This window comes from Neolamprologus brichardi, chromosome 6 (assembly GCF_056152115.1).
Source record: "Neolamprologus brichardi isolate AB-2024 chromosome 6, ASM5615211v1, whole genome shotgun sequence".
Taxonomy (NCBI): Eukaryota; Metazoa; Chordata; class Actinopteri; order Cichliformes; family Cichlidae; genus Neolamprologus; species Neolamprologus brichardi.
Genome location: NC_142109.1, coordinates 36,606,724 through 36,626,737, shown reverse-complemented (window position 1 = coordinate 36,626,737; position 20,014 = coordinate 36,606,724). Strand labels below are relative to the sequence as shown.

Genomic DNA, 20,014 nt, shown 5'->3' with positions numbered 1-20,014 from the left:
AAGTTTACAACATAAATGTCTTTGATCTTCTCTGTTGCTGATGTTAGTGTCCAGAAACAGTCTTGAGCAAGCAGAACAAAAAAAATGCAAAATAATGGATATTAATGAAAAAGTCCTCTTACTACCAATGTAGAACATATATGCAACATTATACCGTGTCTGACCTCAAACTGATCTATTGTATTGAAATGTGATTGATTCTGAATTACTCTTTGACACTGCATCCTTAAACACAGACACAAATACCTCTCGATTACTGATACGTAACACAATCAAGATAAACTCATTTTACTCAACACTAATAAGCACACGGCAGACAACATGTTTGAGAACAACACTGTGAACAGATATAGAAATGTTTTGTACGGCTGCTACGACGGGGAAATTACAGACCACAGCTGTTTCTGTGTCAGGCTGTAAACATGTTTACCATATGAACTATGAACTACGATCATGAAGCATTGACCATTCAAAGCAAACACTGCTGTGTTTAAAGCAGAGCACGCACTCTGTATTTGCAGAGTGAGCCAACAAACCCGAGTGTTGGTGCAGGTCTGTGAAGTCAGAGCAACATGAGAGTGCAGAGCTGGGTCTTCACGTGGTCGTCACTTGTGTTTTATTGTGTGCTGATGCTGAGCTGGGCTCTAAGGCCAGCAGGAGCACAATTTTCCACAGGTGAGTCCCTTTCACTTTAAATCCGAATAAACACGTCTCCCAGCTGTAATTCTTCCATTGTGACGTTTTCTCTGTGGCTGTCGTTTGTTCTTCTGTTTGTCACTAAGCTGAGCTACAGTCTGCAAAACCTGCAGGCAGAAGTAAATTCATTTCACCTTCCTCTTTGTTTCTGATGCACAGTCAGAAAAACTAAACCGAGGGAGTTTTCCAGCTCTGGGATAAATTAAGTTCATCTATCATCCAGTTAAAGAGCTTTATTTGGAAAGTACGCTGGAGGGGAAACACTCCTGACTTATGTTATGTAGCAGTACTTTTGCATCTTTATGCTCTCTGTACACCACAGTTACAGGACGGCCGATCTGATTAAAAGCTGAACAAGCCTGTCAGTGGGTCAGTGTTTGCGACAGCAGTGTGTTAATCATTGAACACAAACACTTTAAACTCCATCACAGAGTCAGTCGCTAAACTCAATCGATTCTGTACTCAGAGCAGCGTGCACAGTAAATAAAAAAGCATCTTTATTTTAAAAACGGGAGCTAGAACAATCAACACCAACATTTCTGATAAAGTTCAGCTTGAGTTGTTGCACAGCGGCTAGATTTCTATCAACCTCTGTCAGCATGGAGGCGCTGTGCAGCCCTCTCAGGGTTATTCGGTGAGTTTTACTTCCAGCAGCAGTCATCGTGTCCTCCTGCAGTGTCGCAGCTCGTCGATGGACTGAATCTTGTTGCCGATGATTTCGTTGCAGCTTCCAATGATGTGAGGTTGGTTGGCAAAGGGAACCGTTGTGCCGGCGAGCTGAGGTTCAAGCACGAGGCAGAGTGGAGACAGCTGAGCAAACAGCGCACCTGGAGCCTGAAGGAGGCCGGCGTGGCGTGCAGACAGCTCGACTGCGGCTCTGCTGTTTCAGTCAAAAACGTCAGGCACCGGCCCAAAGTTCTGCGCGTCTGGAGCTTTTATTCGGACTGCGACGGCTCTGAGCGAGCGCTCACGGACTGCGGAGCGGTGAAGAGGGGCATCTCAGATTTCACCACTGAGGTGATCTGCTCAGGTGAGAACAGCACGGCATTCGTTGTACAGTGAGCTGAGGGTCAGTTCAGCTGCAGGTGCGATGGACGGATTTTATTCACATAGGTCAAAGGTCAAAGGTCTGAGACCGCCAGTAAAGGTTCCTCTCTATGGTCTTACCAGTTTTCTTTTGATTAAACATGTTTTTACATTATAGTACAGAGAGTAGGCCAGACAGTGGGAGGCAGTGACACAGGAAGTCACACAAAGGTGTGGGCGGAGTTTAACCCATCCTCCAGCAGTAGTCTTCATCAGTGGCCACCAGGGGGCGACTCATCCAGCTGTAAAAAGAATTACATGTATATAAAAAACATCTGTGAATCATGACTTCAGTAAACACTTTGCTGATGAGGTCAGGAGGTCAAACTTCACGCCTCACGCTGTGATTGTCGAGTTACCTTCACACGATGCCGCCCGTCGTTCCGCCACATAACTGCATAACATTGATGTCAAAGTACCGATTTGGCCTAAAGCTGGTGAGAATGCTTGAAGTGTTTCATGTAGTTTGTGGGTTTCATCCTGCAGCATTTACATGTCATGATCGGAGGTTAAGGCGGCTGCAGTCTCATTAAATTATCGCAGCAGACGCAGAATAAGACAAGTTTTTACTGGTGTTAAATCCAGTAAAGTTAACCTCAACGTCTGCAGGATTTATTACTCATTCTATCCACCCACAAAATTTCTGCTCAGAAAGGGAAACTCCTACAAATACATAAGTAATAAGGTGGTCACATTCAGTCACATTAGCCCCTCCCTAATAAAGGTTTTGCACCATCAGCTCATAAATCTGATCCAATAACTTGAAACCCGACGCTTCTTTGTTTTCTACGACACAGTTCGAGCGTTTAAAGCGTGTGCGCTCGTTAGGCGTATGATGATGTCATTACAGACGTCCTGCCCGCTCCTGACCTCAGTTTCTACACTGACGGCAGTGGGACTTCTCCAACTGGGAATCAAACGCAGGGCGTGGTGTGGAAGGGCCACTCTTTCGGCATCGGCTGCTCTGTGGAGCCACAATACAGCGGCGGGACCTTTACCCTCAACATCACCGGCGCTCACCAACACCGCAGCTTGACCAAAGCAGCGTTCAATTACTCGGCCGAGTTCTGGTTCAGAGCTGCCAATCAAACACACGAGGGGACCTACACCTGCGTCTATAACAACACTGTCTTCTACAAAGTCTTCTCATCTGAGGGCGGGAGGCTCTCGCTCACTGTCAAAGGTACGACAAGACACTGGCTGGACGGCCGTGGCTGCTTCAGCTCACCTCTCACCCACGCACAGTGTTGGGGAGTAACGGAATACATGTTACATATATACATATATACATTTTAAAAGTAACCTTCCCAACACTGCCCACGCAGTTACTTGTCACGCGGTTTATGGTGTTGTGATGCGAATGTGTGTGTTTGTTTTGTTCTCGTGCTGATCTCCCATAAGGACATCAGCATGACTACAAGTCTCTCTTTTTCCACATGTAGCTCAAAAACTTACAAAAACATGTTTTTTAGAGTTTTTACATTTTAGTAAAAATATTTTGTTCATATTTAAAACACAATTTTGAATGGCACCTCTCTCCCTGTCTCTGTTAGCGTCCCTTCTTCCTCGTGGCGTTGGTCATTTTGGCCCCTCCTCATTTTGACGTGTCTGTCTCTAACAGATGGTTCAGATGTGAGTTTGGACGACGGCGTGGTCAGAGGCAGAGAGGACTCCGCTGCCTGTGCTGGGAAGCTTCTCATCAACGACGGGAACGAAACCAAACCGGTGAGCGCAGAGTCCACGGTCTGGGACCTGAACCACGCGGGCATAGTGTGCAGACAGCTGGGCTGCGACATGGCCGTTTCCACCAAAGCCGTCAACCTTCCCAACAAAACGCCGATGTGGCGTTTTTTCTCTGACTGCCGTGGATCCGAGTCTGCGCTGATGCAGTGCGGAGCTGTGAATCCACGGCTTTCCTCCTCGGTCATTCAGGTGAACTGTGCAGGTGAGATGTTTGCTGTCGTCTGCTCGTTCAACAGTTTCCTGGTAAACGATGTACTCGTGGCTGACAGCTGTCACACTTTCACACATCAATGTCAAACAACATTTGAATGAAGTTTAGGATGTTTTTTGTAGAGCAGCACACAACAGGAAGTCGTCAGCTTCACTGACATCATCCTGAGTTCAGACATTTCCCTCTGATCTGTTGGGAAGTCTGGGATAAACTATCCGAGCGAGGGTGCAAACTCAACAAGCCTTCAAAGGTGCTTCTCCAAAGTTCTCAGCCGAGGGTCTGAAAACTTCTGTAAACTTCACATTTGATCATTTTCAATTTTAAGATACTTCCTGCGTCGTTACCAGAAAGCATCACATTTCATTTTCCTGACGTCTGATGCATTCTGGCTCAACGTAGACTGTAACCCCCCCCCCACAGCAGCGTTTTCATTTGACCCATTAATGCCCTCCACCTGTCAGGCCTGAAGCTACGCTCACCTACGTCACAGACATGGACACGCTTGAACACAGATGTGGTTCCACATCAGACTGAAACTCTTCTGTTTTGTTCATCAGGGCGCCGCGGGTGAGAGCCGAGGACACAAGGCTGGACCAGCTCGACCGCAGAGGCGCCGACAGACGGACGCAGCATTCTGGGTCATGGCTCAAATTCTGGGTTTAATAAGGAGAAATATCCGCCCTCTAAGTTACCAAGAAAAAGAGCTCATGATAAAATAAAAAAGACTTTTTGGTATTTAAATCATATAAACTGAGTCAGAGGTACTGGGCTCATGAAGTGCTCCTCCCCCAAGTTTGTCCTGTGGCCGTTTGCCAGACCTGATTGGTCAGTCGGCATCGGGCCTGTTTGTTGGTTTCTTATCTAAAACCCTGATAAGAGGTGACTGACGTGGGGAGGTTCCCTCACAGAAAGCCCACACTCTGTGACCTTCGTATGATTTACCTGTGAATTACTCACCTGGCAGAATCTCGTTTCTTCCTGATATTGTTTCTCATGCAAATCAAACATATCAGTCAATTAACCACAACAACAACATTTAACATCATTTTTGCATAACTGATGTTTTTTGGATCTGTGATTGGACGGAATCGTCCGGAGCGTTTGCACGTGTGCAGAAAGAGACGAGATTTTATGTAATAGAAATACTTTCTTTAATCTGAAGGTTCATCACAGACATATTCGTAAACAAGATACTTAAAAATGCAGATTTCATTAATTTTTGTCCCCATTCAGACGCTGAGTGTCGCTGTCACACACACACACACACACACACACACACACACACGAAACACAGAAAAACAAAAGTGACTAAAGATTCTGCTTGATTAAAATCATCCACTGTGGCTTCACTTCGCGTGCGCGCGCACACACACACACACACACACACACACACACACACACACACACACACACACACACACACACACACACACACACACAACAAAAAGTCTGCATCGGGTGGGTGGGGGAGGGGCTGCGTCGATGCGTGTAGTAACTTCTACCTGGACAAAGCAGAGATCCTGAAACAGAAACAGGACACAACGTCAGTTTAACGTCGCCCCTCTCGCGTTCTCGCCGCTGCTCGTCCGCCGCTCACTTACTGTAGCTTGTCCTGTAACAGCTCGAGCCTCTGCCGGTCCACGTAGCGCGAGAAGAGGGAGAGCAGGTTGGGAGGGGTGAAGAGGGGGGGAGAGAGGGACGAGGAGGGGACGCTGAGCAGCTCCCTCGTCACCGAAAACACCAACTCGGTCCTGAGGGAGGAGAGAGGCGGGGTCACGCTCACTGTCATTAGCACAATCACATCAAACTTTCCCCACCAGGGGGCGCCGTTCTCCAGCAGCTGCATGGAGAGGAGTTCATCTTTTTTCAGCTGACCCGCCCACAGATCACATGACTCACTGCACCATCTTGTGGTGGTAACTGGTATTACAGGTTCAGTTAACTCTGCTGCACTTTTTAATAAAAACCAAAAGTATTTGAAACAATCTTCCAAATTACTTTTAATATAATTTATTACATGTAGCAACCCTTTTACGCTGACTTAGATGTTAAGCTGCACACTTCTGTTCTGAGTGCACACCATACTGAGAGGCTGTGTTGTGACAGGCTGCTGGTAACAGAAAACCTGGAACTGTTCAGACACAGCACTGGCTGAACATCATGTGGCTAAACAGTGAAAACATTCAGGTACAAGAACGAACTGTTCAAATCTTTGACCTTTGACCAGGTGCTGCTTAGACCAATTTAAAAATATAAAACGAGGGGTGGCTCAAGACTTTTGCACAGCACGTGAAAAGTAGCCGAGCAGAGGCGTCAGTGAATCCTCTGAACACAATTATATGGTAGATTATTTTAAAAACGACACGTGCACGGCTCACCATCGATTGTCGTCCATGAGCTGACAGTTTGGGTCGGAGCTCTGCATCCTCTCACCTTCACTCAGGATCACGTAGAGCAGCGTCACGCCAAACTGGACAGAAACAGGCGTGTGCATGTGAACATGCGTGGACGAACATCAGTTTGTTAAAACAAACAAACAAACAACTCTCAGAGCCAACGCATCACTCTGACAATATCAGATATACTGAAGGAGAAGTTTTCTTTGGTCTCTGGATAAAAACCCCAGAGAGACACAAACCCAGCGACGTTTGAACAGGAAGGACAAACTGTGCGTGAGGATCTGCAGATACGCTGATGTAAGCGTTCCCGTCCATCCTGCAGGGACTCCGAGCACAGCTGCGTCTCTGCAGGTGATGCTAGGTTTACAGATCAATGAAACGAGCGCTCAGGTGCAGCAGCTGAAATCTGGAGTTTGCTCGTTAGTTCAGAAACTTTGGAAACAGGAAGTGGCACAAACGGCATTTCCTTCTGTTGCTATGGGTGACCTGGAGTGACGCGCGCGCTCTGTGATTGGTCCGGGCTGTGCGGCGCGTACCTTGTTGTGCAGCACTGTGGCCAGCTGGCCCTCGCTGCCTTGGAGCTCCTGGAGCAGATCTGTGAGGGAGGCGCTCGATAACGACTGGATCACCGCAGAAACCGGCTCCACCAACCAGCACAGCACCTGAGCGGAGAGCAGAGGCGTTAACGCCGCACACACACGGGTGAAAGCGATGTCACTTCCTGCGAGGGTTACCTGGTCCTGTTTGTCCTTCTTGGCTAAAGCGGGAAGGTTGCGGGCAATTGCCATGACAACAGCAGCAGCCTGCGTCGAGGGCAGGAAGGGGAGGAGCCGGGAGATGAGCCGCTTGCCCTTCCTCACCGACATGATCATCACACACTGCTCGTCACTCACTCTTCACAGAGGAGAAGAAAACGTTACACCGCTGAGCCGCCTGTGACGGCGCTGATTGGACAGAGTAAGGACCGCCCCCTCCTACCTGTCGTCCCACTCTTTCTCCCGCAGCGAGCTGCAGAGCTGCTCCGTGTTGCTCTTGTGCTGCTCCAGCAGAGCCTCGCGGTCCTCCTCCGGCGCCTGGACGAAGCACTTCTCGAAGTCCTGAACCTCCAGCAGCAAACTGTACATCTGCAGGGCGGAGAGGGAGACATGGTTATGTTTCTCGAAGCGTTTCCTGCCGTCTGCATGAACATCCTGTCGTGCACGCTCTGCTCGTCCTACCTTCTCCACTGTGTAGAGGATTTGTCGCCTCTTATTCCAAACCTGCTTCTCTCGTTTCTCCTTCAAGAAAACAGAAACAAAAAGATCAACGGGAGCTGAAACCTGATAAAACACTTCAGGATTCAAAACCAAACAGCTGCTGTGTCACATTTTTCTATCTGCCTGCTGGCTTTGGAGGATAAAGTGGATTCAGGACAATTTGAAGCTCGTTTCACAGGGACACTGATCCACTGTAACACCGACTGCCAGCTGTGCCGACAGGCTGTTAGCAGCGTCTGCTAAAGGCAAAGACTCAGGTTTCTCTCAGAGCGACAGACATGTGAGGGAAACACTGACGTATTTAGTGCCATAACAGTCTCATTTATTCTCATTTCCAGCCGACTCTTAACCCTGTAAAGCCGGTCAGAGCAGCACGCTCTGTTTTGCGTAACTATTTTTAAATCCCGGTAGCTCTGCAACCACGTAAGCTAGCACAATAATTTTTTTTGCATATGAAACCAGAGGAGTTGTACTTACATCTTATGCCATCAGCTTGTCCTCGGTCACAGTTTCCTTCCACATATAACTTTGCAAAAACTGCATAAAAAGCACTTGCAGCAACAAAAACATAATATTCCAGAAACACGCTTTGCTGATCCGATCAGCTGTTCATAACACTTCCTACATTGGATTAGATGTCATCGCGCATGTCCGCCATGACCTGCCCGAAACCGGAAGTGACGTCATTTTCGCGGAAATGTAGTTTTTTACCATCAGGGCCTCATGAGCCTATACTGGTGTTTTTAAAAGTTATGTTTGACTTTATGACTTTCTGTGTGGTTTCTGGGATGCTTAGGACTCATATTGCACTGCTGGAAACAGTTTATTTTGATGCATATGCTGCTTTTTTGCAAATTTGCATTATAATATTTATTTTTGTTTTTTCTGCAGTTTATAAAAATTGGTGTATTTCAAAAATAAAACTATGAAGACACTCAAAATAAATTTCCTGTGGTGGGAAACTATTTTGTGCAACTTTTTTGTATTTACAGTTTTGAGGGATAAGCCTCTTAAATTTCTCTAACTAGAAATATATGTTAAAAAAACAAAAACGATTTTACATTTTTTTGTAGTTTATTGCACTTTTTTGCAATTTATGTAATTACTATGCACTTAATGCAGACATATTATTAAAATCTGGGCTGTAATGGTTGTATTGATGTATAGCAACTTGAAATGCTCCCAAAAATGGCTCCACAGCATGTAAACATATAATATAAGCTCTGGCGGACTTGGTTCTATGGTAGGTCTTAAAGGGTTAATCAGAATTCTGTTTTTCTGATTCGATCACGAGGCAGCTTTCTGATGTGATGCTGCAGCTGCTTCATGGTCGACCTGATCGTCACCTGCTCTAAACAACCCGCTCTCATCTGAGCCTCCGTTTTTGTTTATAAAGCAAACTTTCAGAATAAAGTGCAGCTGTGCAGCGTCGTCATAAAACGTTTGAATGTAGAAAGAAATAAAAACCTCGTCGTCTGAGCGAGTCGTCACCACGGCGTCGATCATCTTGCGGGGGTTGTTGACGCTGGAGACGGTCAGTTTACCCAGAGAGCCTGCGAACTGAACTGCAGACAGACCCGCGTCAGAGCTGAGCAGCTGATCGAGCATGTGACATCAGGCGGCGAAGCGCCGGTGTGGGTTACCTGGTCTGTAGGTGTGCTCCACCTTGGCCACCTGAGGAGTGATGAGCTTGGTGGTGTGCTCCTTCTTGCTGCTGTCGCGTTCTTTCTCCTGACGCTTCTCCATTTTCTCATAGTAGTTCTACACACACACACACACACACACACACACACACACACACACACACACACCATGAACAACCATCACACTGACTCGTGTGGGGCTGCTTCACCTGGAGCGTCGGTGAAACCCACCTGATAGTAGTAGTCGTCCAGGTAAGGGTCTGTGCTCTGCAGCTGCATCATCTGGATCTTCGTCACCCACTCCTTCTCCTTCTGAGTCATCAGGTTGCTGTACGGGTCTCTGCTGCGCCGGTCCATCCCGGGCCTGCGGTCCCTGCACAGACGCAACAACACGATGACCGCGTGTCGAATCGACCAATGAGCAGGCCGTGTTTCTCGCGCGCTCGCTTACCCTCCTCGGCTCTGCATGCGCTGGGTGAGCATGCGGCGGTGCTGTGGGTGAAGGTGAGTGGTGTTGTGCCGGAGCGGTGGCGCGTGGTTAGGGGGCCCATGAGGTGGCGGGGGGCCCATTCGGTGACCGTGCGGAGGAGGAGGGCCTCCGAAGAAGGGCCTGAAACCTCCCCCGCCTGGCAGCAGAGGAGGAGGAGCGCCGCGGGGAAATCCTGCCACCTGGACACACGGACAGTCAAAACCTGAGAAGCTGTGAGGAAGCGTTCGCTGACGTGTCATCGATCACGCTTAACGGGGTAGCCTAACATGTAAGTAATAACAACATGTATGTAATAACATCCATCCGCCTCTCCTTTTCAGGGTCGCGGGGGGCGCTGGAGCCTATCCCAGCTGTCATAGGACGAGAGGCGGGGTACACGCTGGACAGGTCGCCAGTCTGTCGCAGGGCCAACACACAGAGACAGACAACCAGTTGCACTCACGTTCACTCCTGCAGTCACACCTGGGGACAATTTCAAGGCTCGCAAAATTTCTAAATCCCTGGTAGCCTTTCGGGCCGGCACTCTTCAGTTTTTGGTAGCCCAAAATAAATTTAAGTAGCCCGAATAAAAAAGAGCAATTTTTTTATGTTTTGTTTCCTGTTTTGTTTCCTTTACAGTATTACACATTAAAGTATAATATTGTAACGGAAACAAAACATTAATCAAAAAATTGTTAAAACACAAATTACAACATTGTATAAAAATTACAATCATCAACTCAAATACTTGGTTCTAATTGAACAGAAATTTCTATGAACTTGTAAGAACTGTGAACATGAATCAGTCTGTGTCAGATCCTGAATCTGAAATTTCCACTGAAGTCAGGGGTAAGAGGCAAGTGGAACCAAGATCGAGGCCATTTGCTTTTTGAAGTTTGCAAAGACTGCTAAATTGTGCCAGTGGTAGTTCACTCTTTGCAACATAGTAGCTGTTCTATTTGCAATTGGTGTTTGTTCTGGGAAAGATATTGCAGACTGAGCATTTATGCATTTCTTGCATTTCTCATGGGTTCTAATGGGGGCCTTTCTTAAAACGACTGGTCCCAGTAACAAAGACGCTTGTCGACTCAGAATTTAATGAAATTCACAACCAGTGTTGGTCAAGTTAATTGAAAAAAGTAATCAGTAATTAATTACTGATTACTTCCCCAAAAAAGTAATCCCGTTACTTTACAGATTACTTATTTTCAAAAGTAATTAATTACTTAGTTACTTTTTAAAAACATGATTTACAACCTGAATAGGTGATAAAGTGATAGATCTTTCAGCCCAATTCTACTTTTTCTGCATAATCATCATACAAAATGTAATCAAATGGAAAAGTCTCTTTTTAAAACTTGTTTTATTCGTTTTAATCTTTTAACTTTATGCATCAAGCAAACATTTAATTATCTGCAACATTCTCTGACTGGAAGACATTAGTTTAACATTTAAACCTATTTTCTGCACATTCCAGCACATAATAAATATATATATATATATATATATATATTATTTTTGTGTGTTTACACTCACTCTTTCAGATGCAAGTAAAACACAGCAGAAAATAAATAAAGTCAAAGACTAGCGGTTCTGTTGCTCTATTTTCACCTGTAAAGCAGGAGTGGGGTAGGCGGAGGGTTACCCTGGTGCAGGTGTGCAGCGGTCAGTGGAAGAATCCGCGAGTTTCTCTGTGAGTTTCCCATTACGTCGTAGCTACTCGATGCTTGTTTGGAAGTTTAGGGTTTTTTCGCTGTAAAAAGAAGTTTTCTTCCCACGCACAACGGACACTAATGTTTTTGTCACTTTTTATGGAATCAAACTCAAAGTAAGGTCAGTACTTCCACGCTTTAAACGCTGCACGCTCATACTCTCTCTGCACTCGATATATGATCCATTGTTGATCTGCACACAGCTGTTGTCACGAACGTCGCACTCGCTTACGTCACTGTCATGAGACGTTCTCGCAAGAAAATCACAGTTTTAGTAACGCAGTAACGCAGCGTTCCTACGGGAAAGTAACAGTAATCTAATTACTGTTTTTGCAATAGTAATCCCTTACTTTACTCGTTACTTGAAAAAAGTAATCGGATTACAGTAACGCATTACAAGTAACGCGTTACTGCCCATCTCTGCTCACAACACACCCGGCAGAACATCATGTTATTTAGCTCGTCATATTGCAGCCACAGAAATTCTTTTGTCCATGAAACCATAAAGCTGCACTTTCTTTTTGCCTTATAGTCTGATTTGTCATAACTTTTCCGTTTTGTGGTAAGCTTTTCTTTGGCTGTCACTTCTTCACCCTGACCTGTCTTATTTGGCTCAGCAGAACTAAAATATATATCCTGCTGCTTTTACACACGCACTCACATAACGCTCAGCGATTCTCTGCGATCAACCTCTCACATGTTTAAGCTGCGGAGATTTCACTTGTCATGTTTGCATAGTAAGCTAACAAAAACAGTTAGCTTACTATGTTAATCTTTAATAGTCTTATTAACGATTGATAAGACTATTAAACGTCAGAGGAATTGGTGCGCAAATTATCATCACTCACCAATCAATACTGTCGCTCTCTATACACAGTTCACGCGATTGCAAAGTGAAAGCAAAAAACAAGCACAAATTCAAACGCGATTTCAATATGTCACATATTGACAGTAGCTCACCGATGCCAATGACATAATTACCCAGCTACATTTCTGAAAGAATACAAAAGCATTGACATATATTTTTCCTTCCTATGACAGCCCGACGGGCAGGGCAGAGTTAGATTTTGGTAGCCCGACTGGAAAAATTGCTAGCCCCGGGACGTCGGGCTAGCGATTTTGCGAGCCCTGAATTTGATCAATTAACTTCCCCACTAACTGCATGTCTTTGGACTGTGGGAGGAAGCAAACACGGGGAGAACATGCAAACTCCACACAGAAAGACCCCTGATGGTGGAATTGAACTGTTGCATGCATGCGTGTATGCAGGTCTGCCAGTGTGTGTGTGTGTGTGTCTGAGTATGTGTCTGTGTGTGTGTGTCTGACCTGAGAGTTGAGCAGCTGGGCGCGTTGAATCTGCGACAGCACAGGACCGACTCTGGGGGGGAACGGGCCGCGGCACAGAGGAGAGTTCTGACAACACACAAAAAGTGACGTCAGAATAAAACACGGTGATGAGGTCACATGACCGCGCTGTTTGTGAGGAAACTAAAATCAGAGCAGCCTGAAGCTGTAAATATGATTCCCGCCTTTATAAACATAGACGGGTCCTTCCTGGACCTTTGTGGGTGTGACTACACACAGCAGCTCAGCCGTCCACACAGTCACAGGTTCAAGTATTTTCATCCACAGCCCTGGTGGTGACCGAGAGGCTCCGCCTCCGCAGGTTCACCTACAAAGTGCAATCATTATATTGTGATTCTTTGTTTTCATAATCACTAAAAGACCAAATCACACAGCTCCACCCTGCAGCTGAACCACCTGATCCAGGTGCTGGTGGAGGTCACCACACAATCAGCTGCTGTTAGCACTTTTATTGTTCCACGATGCGTAAATGAAAACCACATGATGTAAAATCATCAGCAGTATGATTCCTGTCAAAAATAAACCTGTGATGTCCTGTAAACACACTGCAGCGCACCGTCCTGACGGGGCAGCGGGTGGAGAGGAAACACTCACTGCAATGTTGAGGAGGGTGTTGGGTGACAGACGCTCGGGGAAAGGGGCGGGGTATCTGTGCTGGACCGGGGCTCTCACGTGGACCGCTGTGGGATGGTGGATCTACACAAACGCACACAGACAGAGGGCGGGGTTAACAGAGACTGAGCCGTTACACGCAGCCGGACGCCTAAAAGCACATCTCGGCGCCACGGCAACGTTTAAATCCTGCGACAGAAACACGTGTTCGCAGCAGGGAGGGACTTCCTGTTTCTGACCTGGTGATTCAGCGCGTGGCTCATCGGCTGTTTGGGTGGAGTCCCGATTGGCACCGCCCTCACCGGAGGGGAGCCAATCACAGGGGAAGAAGAGCGTGGAGGAGGAGCCCTCTCTGACAGATCCTCATCGTTCCTGCCCTGAGGAGCTCGTTTGGGATGGCCCACCTCTTTGATTATCGACATGAGTGGATTATCCTGAAGACAGAAATATGAACAATAACTACATTCATGTATTTAGTCGTTCGTTTCTTTATTTTTGATCCTAGAATTAACTAAACTGGTGATGAACGGTTAGCTATCCAATAAGAAGAGTAAAGGTTAACCTCCATGTGTGTGACCAATCCCGGGGCGACGCTCACGGGGCCAAAGCCCATGCTGTTCTCCCAAATGCTGTGAGAGCTCATCTATGAGACAGATTCAAGAAACAAACAGTTCATGCACATCAGGCTGAAACTGGTTCAGACTAAACACAGGAAACCTTAAATCCACCTGTTCGTAGCTTTTTGGTGGATGATTCAATTTAATTTCCTCAAAAACATTTTGGCACGCTGCAAAGTCTGATACAGCACATGAAGGTAAAAACACTGACCTGGCCCATGGGGGCGGTGCCTCTGCGCAGCAAGTGCTGCTGCTGTTGGTAGCTGAGCATGGACGAGGGAGGAAGGCCTGAAGCACAACAGCAGGTTTCAGTTACAAACACAGCTTCTGCAGATAATGTGAACTTAAGCTGCAGACTGAACGAACAGCAGAAACACGGAGTCATCGCCGGCCTGATCCTAGAGCGGGAATCTAGGCAGCGCTGCAGCCTCACACGAGGCGTTCACTTGATCTGCTTCTGTTCAGTTTTACTGTCAAACATTAATTCAGTTCAATTTTATTTATATGTCACAACAGTAGATACAGAGAAAAGCCCAACAATCATATGACCCCCTATGAGCAGCACTCTGGCGACAATGGGAAGGAAAAACTCCCTTTTAACAGGAAGAAACCTCCAGCAGAACCAGGCTCAGGGAGGGGCGGGGCCATCTGCTGTGATTGGTGAGAGAAGGAAGACGGGATACAGACATGCTGTGGAAGACAAATACTTTCTTGCTCCAAGTGTGTGAAAGGCCAAATTTCGGACACCGGCGTTCCTCATGAGGCAGAAAATGACTCCTGGTTTTACCTGCTAAGTTCCCGACATGCAGAAAGCAAACAGCAGGTAGGTCTGCTCTGAGCGTCGCAGCCACAAATTCAAAATCAACCCTTTAGGCTCCAAAATCTGCCGGTGGGTTAAGAAGCCAAGCTTCCTTACAACGACTCTTTGATGAACAACAGATCGATCGAAGAAAACAACCAAGTGCATCTTTAAAAATATGAAATTTCATCGACTTATTCAACATTTAAATTCCCCAAAATGAAGCTGCTCACACGAACCAGCTCATATAAAAGAGACCAAACGACAGACGCTACGAATCAACTGTGACCAACAGTCATGTGACAACAGATCCACAGTCAGAGCGCGCACACTAACACACACACTTAAAATCTTGGTGACATCTATAAAAATAAAACCCACTGAGCTCAGTGCTGCGAAGCGGTCGACTCATTCTCACCTGACGCAGGGAGCCCGGGAGGCAGCTGGTGCTGGGGATGCTGGTGTGGCTGGGTGGGAGGGAGGATGGGGGAGGGCTGCGGCAGGACTCTGGGCTGGTCCAGCCCCCGCAGAGCGGAGAGGCCGGATCCTGCAGAGCCGGGGGGCAGACCGGGTCTCTCGGCTGCCCCGACTCCAGCGATGGCCGGGTCGGCGTCCAGGATCAGCCTGGCCAGAGACTCGGCCAAATCCCCCTCCCCCACTCGATCCTCCACATCTGAAGTGGGAGGTTACAGACTTTAAAACATGCCGACCTCCACTTGATGCTTCAGCGTCTGATGACATCACCTACCTGACGGCGGCAGTCTAGACGATGAAGAGGAGAAGCTGAGGGAAGCGAGGGATGATGGTGGAGGGGGATGGACTACAGAAGAAGGGATTCGGGTGGAGGAGGGGCGCTCGCTTGTGCTCAAGTCCGAGTCCCCGCCCATCCCCCCTCCTCCGAACCCCAGCCCCGCCCCTAACTCGTCCCGTTCATCGAGCTCGGCGAGGCGCTTGTGTTCCTCCTGCCAGTCGTCATCTGGAACAAACAAGCAACATCAAATCTGCACAGCCCCAAATCACACGTGAAAGGTCAAAGGTCACCACAGACAAATATGCAAAGACACAAACCGTCCTACAAAATAAAAGCAGAGATGTGAGGATGAGAATCCGTGTTCATAAACACACAGAGTGCCTTCAAACCCTCAGAGGTCCCACGTACACGTGACCTCCTCATTTATGGGGCCTCTCTGAAAATGTCAGAGTATAAACGTAAACGGCTGTAAACGAGCGGCAGCGCTGAGCTCATGTGATCTAAAATAAGGTTTCTCTGCAGCACCGCGCTCCTTATAATAAAGAACCAGGCTGACAGCAGAAACCGATTTGAGTCTAAATGATTTAACATTTATTTTAAAGCTTAGTGATACAAATCTACCAATAAACTACAGATTTAGCTCCACAGTAATATATAAAATAATTATGAGTTTCTCTCCAGTAAAACTGTGGCCTACATGTCATCTTTGGTTCACTTGTTCGTGGTTAAATGCTTCAGCAGCACATTCAGTCTTTTCTCACTGAATGAGAGGAGGTGAGAACAGCTGAGCCTCTGCGCTAATAAAAAGCAGATGTTGTTGCAGATACTCAAAGATAATCAGGGTATAAGTCACCCTCTCAGTCATCAGCCTGTCAGAGCAAACAGAGTCAGAGAAACGCTACGAGCTAAGTGGAGGAGCTGACCCTGTTCCTGACGCGCTGATGCGGCTAATGCAGAGCTAACTCAGTTTATGGTTCAAACATTTCACTGTGTGCTCCACAACAGCAAAGAAACTTTTATCAGTCATTGTGAGAACCGATGTTGCTCATTGGTTTACTCCATTTTGTTATTGTTAGACTGTGTTTGAGCAATTTGTTCACAAAGTGTTTCTTACACGAGGCCTCAGTGCACGACGTGTCCAACAGGCCTGAGAGCAGGAAAAAACTAGCCAGGTGTGTTTGATACGAACATCCAGGAGATCTGACGGGACAGATCCACAGTACAACCTCACCTCGTCTAGACGACAGAGTCAGACTGGAAAAAAAAAGATGTTTCTTTCTTACCGATGGCCCCGGCTCCAAAAGTGTCATCGTTGAATTGATCGATTTCATCTTCGTCTTCTATCAATCCATCATCTTCCTCCTCCAGCATACAGTCTTCATCCAGGGACTGAAATAAAGGAGGACAAGAGGGATGAAAAGATCTACAGATGTGAAAGACGAGGTGACCGAACAGCTGCGACTGGGACGTCAGAATAATCTGTGACTATAAAATAATGTCTCAACACTTTTAACTCACGTCTGAAAACTCAGAGCTGCAAAGCCTTCACCATGACTCTGTCTTAGTGTTGATCTTGCTTAGCTTTTATACTTTCATGCTTTTTTTAACCTTATGTTTAATTTGTATTTTGCTATGTTTTATAATATTGCTACTGTTATCGTACTATTGTAAGGTGAGCTGGAGGGTCTTAAAGGTGCCTATAAATAAAATGTATTATTATTAATATTATTATAATTCCTACAGCTGCAGATATTTTGTCATCCAAAGCCCTCTCTCTATGGATGGTCCTGCTCGACACACGGCTCCATCAGACATTTATAATAAATCAGATCCACGATCGTATTCATTCTCAGAGCTCTGCAATCAAAAGCATCCTCCGGGTGTGTCCGATCTGACACACAACCAGTTCAGTGAGTCTCATCAGAGATTAGTCGACAATCAAGTCAAAAAAGCTGACGTGTTTTTACTAGTGACACATAAATATTATTGCTTAAAATATGTCCTGCTGCTGCTTCAGGGCCATTCCTCCATGTGAGGGATGATCCTGATTCAGCTGCTGTAGAACTGATGAGACATTAAACACAAGCTGACACTGTTAAACATCGTCTCATTTGCTGATTGATTGATTGGCTGAATATTGCTATTGGGAAATAAAATGATATTTAAAAATGTTTCCAAAAAGTTGATTCTGTTCATCTGGACGTAGCGTTTTGTGGGAGAAACGTTTCGTCATCATCCAGGTGACTTCTTCAGTCTCAGCTGACTGCAGGTTTCAATCTTATAAACAGTACATATCTGTGAATGGTACTCATGGCCATTGATCAGTGGTGGTTGATCAATGGTCATGAGATTTTGCATAATTAAGACTAAGGAACTGACCTCCCAGCCCATTGTTCCTTCAGTGGGCTGGTTTCAGCCCACTGAAGGAACAATGGATCATTATGCAAATGTTCTGTTTATAAGATTGAAACCTGCAGTCAGCTGAGACTGAAGACGTCACCTGATGATGATGAAATGTTTCTCCAACAAAACGCTACGTCCAGATGAACAGAATCAACTTTTTGGGATTTACTTTCCTGGATGATTGAGATGCATCAAGACCTTTAAAAATGTTCATAATTTTCCGATGCTTATCCAGACGGGTTCTCAGGAGCTAAACAAAGACTCCCAGACTCCTCTCTCCACTGTAACCTCCTCCAGTCTTCTGGAGGACACCTACATCCTCCCAAAGCAGCCAAAAGACTTCATTTGTCATGACGTTCTGGGTCTGCTCGGGGTCTCCTCGTGTCCGTCCTCAGCTGGGATAAACGAGAGAGCTGTGCCAGGAAGGACATTCGGCATAAATCTGTGCTTCCTCTTGGCAACTAATGGAGCAGCCGAAAGTAAACAGCAGCATCCATACTGCCAAATAAATCTTGTTATTGATCCGGGTGCATCGTTACTCTTTACCGCAGGAACTGAAAGAGCTTCACAAATTTCTCAGCAGAGGCTTGATTGCACTTAATATAGAAAAACGTATCAAAGATGGCCCACAGGTCTCAAAAATACATTCACAGAAACGGCAACGATTGCACCAAACAATGCAGGTGCAGCAGCCTTGCACGCTTTACTCTGAATCTAAGTAAATGATGAAATATTTCTTTATATTTTTTTGCTGTCTTGTGCTACGTTTCCTGATGAAACCCTCCACTTTATCCAGGCTCAGGAACTGTGCTGGGAAGTGTAGTAGCTTGGGACCGTGTGAGGGAGGAGGTTATGTTCCCACTGTTAAGTTTACTTTTTAAATGTGGTCATTCTAGGTGTCAGGAACGAGGAGTACTCGGGGCAAACTTATTGTTTAAGGACCTGTGACAGACAGCCCACGGTGAAAATCTTCACTTCGAGGATTGAAAATCAATAGGTGTGATCACGGTGGCCATGTCACTTTACAAAGGTCAGGATATAATTTTAAAATTAATCCAGATGTCTTAAGCATAGAGAGTGATGCCCAGTCTCTTCCTCGCAGTGAGAAACACAACTTCCTTTAGCACTGGTATCAGATCAGTGGATAGCTAGCAGATACCTTAAGCTGCAGTGTTGGTATCTGGATCCAAACGGAGCTGGAAAAAGCTGGATCCACGCCTACCAAACACTGCGCATGTCCTCAGAGGCAGCAGTAAATTCACTCTTGTCGAGCAACTGACAGATTTGTTATACGACGGTTCATTTTATGAATAAAATGCTGACTAATTGCTGGAGCTTACAGCACCGTCATTATCTTGTATAAACTGGCTGATCATCGGTGTGCTGTCAGGGCCACATGGACCTGTGATGACAGTTACTTTTATTTAACCCATCCAGAAGGTGCCAGAAAGTCTGATTCAAACCGACACTGGGCCTTGGAGTGGTCAAAGTGTGCTAAACTGAGCTGCAAAATAAATGCCTCAGCCTGAGTTGGCATTTATAGCATGTAAGTAAATACTAGGAGTAGCATTGACCACTGGCCAAATGCTAGCAGTAGCTAGCTGAGACAATGACCCTGCTTTCACTGGGAAAAACATGAAACGCAGAAGAGATTAACTCAAAACAGGAACACTACGGTACTGACAAGAGAAGCCATTAGCAGCCTTCCATTTTTAAACTACCTGCTGGGAACAATAACGTTTCTTATCACAGCACTCTGGCACCCTGCAGCTAGCAGAGGCGCCTGTTAGCCGCAATGCTAATGCTGACGTGATATCGCGTATGACTCGCGTCGATTAGCTGCTGTCCTCAGAGGCCGAATACGACACAGTCAGGGCCGCTGCGACACTCCGGACTGTCACAGCGGACGCTGGTTTACTTTACAGTACTGTAACCCACACGGGCCGAGACAGGGCTCGCCGTCCCCGGTTCAGCACAGGAAAGCGGGCTGCCTCGCAGGCCGCACCGAGTTCAGCCGCATAAACAATAGTGAACGCCGAGCACGTACAGCGCGCGCTCTGTGGTCACCGTGAGCTCTCCGGGACTCACCGGAACTCTTCCTCGGGAAAACACACCTGATTATTTCCACAAAGCTACACTCACCTGAAATCGAAACATCTATCCGCAGGCTTTCGGGAGAAGGAGAGTGCATGGGAAGCTAGGCGGCGCGCAAATGACGCCAGCAGAGGACGTCCTCTAGGAACCACGTTACG

General features: G+C 46.5%; 2 protein-coding genes across 2 annotated transcripts; one reads left to right on the top strand and one right to left on the bottom strand.

Annotated features, from left to right (window-relative positions):
* Positions 1-507: 507 nt before the first annotated feature.
* LOC102792548 (scavenger receptor cysteine-rich type 1 protein M130-like) lies at positions 508-5,162 on the top strand. The gene is made up of 5 exons (XM_087842306.1): positions 508-675; positions 1,424-1,726; positions 2,633-2,965; positions 3,404-3,727; positions 4,294-5,162. The coding sequence occupies exons 1-5, from the start codon at positions 573-575 to the stop codon at positions 4,305-4,307; spliced, it is 1,077 nt and encodes a 358-aa protein (XP_087698432.1). The 5' UTR covers positions 508-572; the 3' UTR covers positions 4,308-5,162.
* On the bottom strand, positions 4,864-20,009 carry patl1 (PAT1 homolog 1, processing body mRNA decay factor). Its single transcript, XM_087842268.1, has 20 exons — positions 19,905-20,009; positions 16,643-16,748; positions 15,357-15,584; positions 15,027-15,281; positions 14,021-14,097; positions 13,755-13,835; positions 13,432-13,626; positions 13,175-13,276; positions 12,542-12,628; positions 9,486-9,703; positions 9,266-9,407; positions 9,035-9,152; positions 8,859-8,956; positions 7,353-7,412; positions 7,114-7,259; positions 6,870-7,029; positions 6,672-6,797; positions 6,115-6,206; positions 5,338-5,487; positions 4,864-5,256 (listed from the first exon to the last, which is right to left on the bottom strand). The coding sequence occupies exons 1-20, from the start codon at positions 19,917-19,919 to the stop codon at positions 5,235-5,237; spliced, it is 2,478 nt and encodes an 825-aa protein (XP_087698394.1). The 5' UTR covers positions 19,920-20,009; the 3' UTR covers positions 4,864-5,234.
* Positions 20,010-20,014: the final 5 nt, after the last annotated feature.

Coding starts and splice junctions, on each gene's coding strand:
- patl1 (XM_087842268.1), bottom strand. Junction 9,153..9,265: donor TGGACGACTACTACTATCAG/GTGGGTTTCACC, acceptor GTGTGTGTGTAG/AACTACTATGAGAAAATGGA. Junction 5,257..5,337: donor CTGTTACAGGACAAGCTACA/GTAAGTGAGCGG, acceptor TTTCTGTTTCAG/GATCTCTGCTTTGTCCAGGT.
- LOC102792548 (XM_087842306.1), top strand. CDS start 573: ATGAGAGTGCAGAGCTGGGTCTTCACGTGGTCGTCACTTGTGTTTTAT. Junction 1,727..2,632: donor CACTGAGGTGATCTGCTCAG/GTGAGAACAGCA, acceptor ATGTCATTACAG/ACGTCCTGCCCGCTCCTGAC. Junction 2,966..3,403: donor GCTCTCGCTCACTGTCAAAG/GTACGACAAGAC, acceptor TGTCTCTAACAG/ATGGTTCAGATGTGAGTTTG.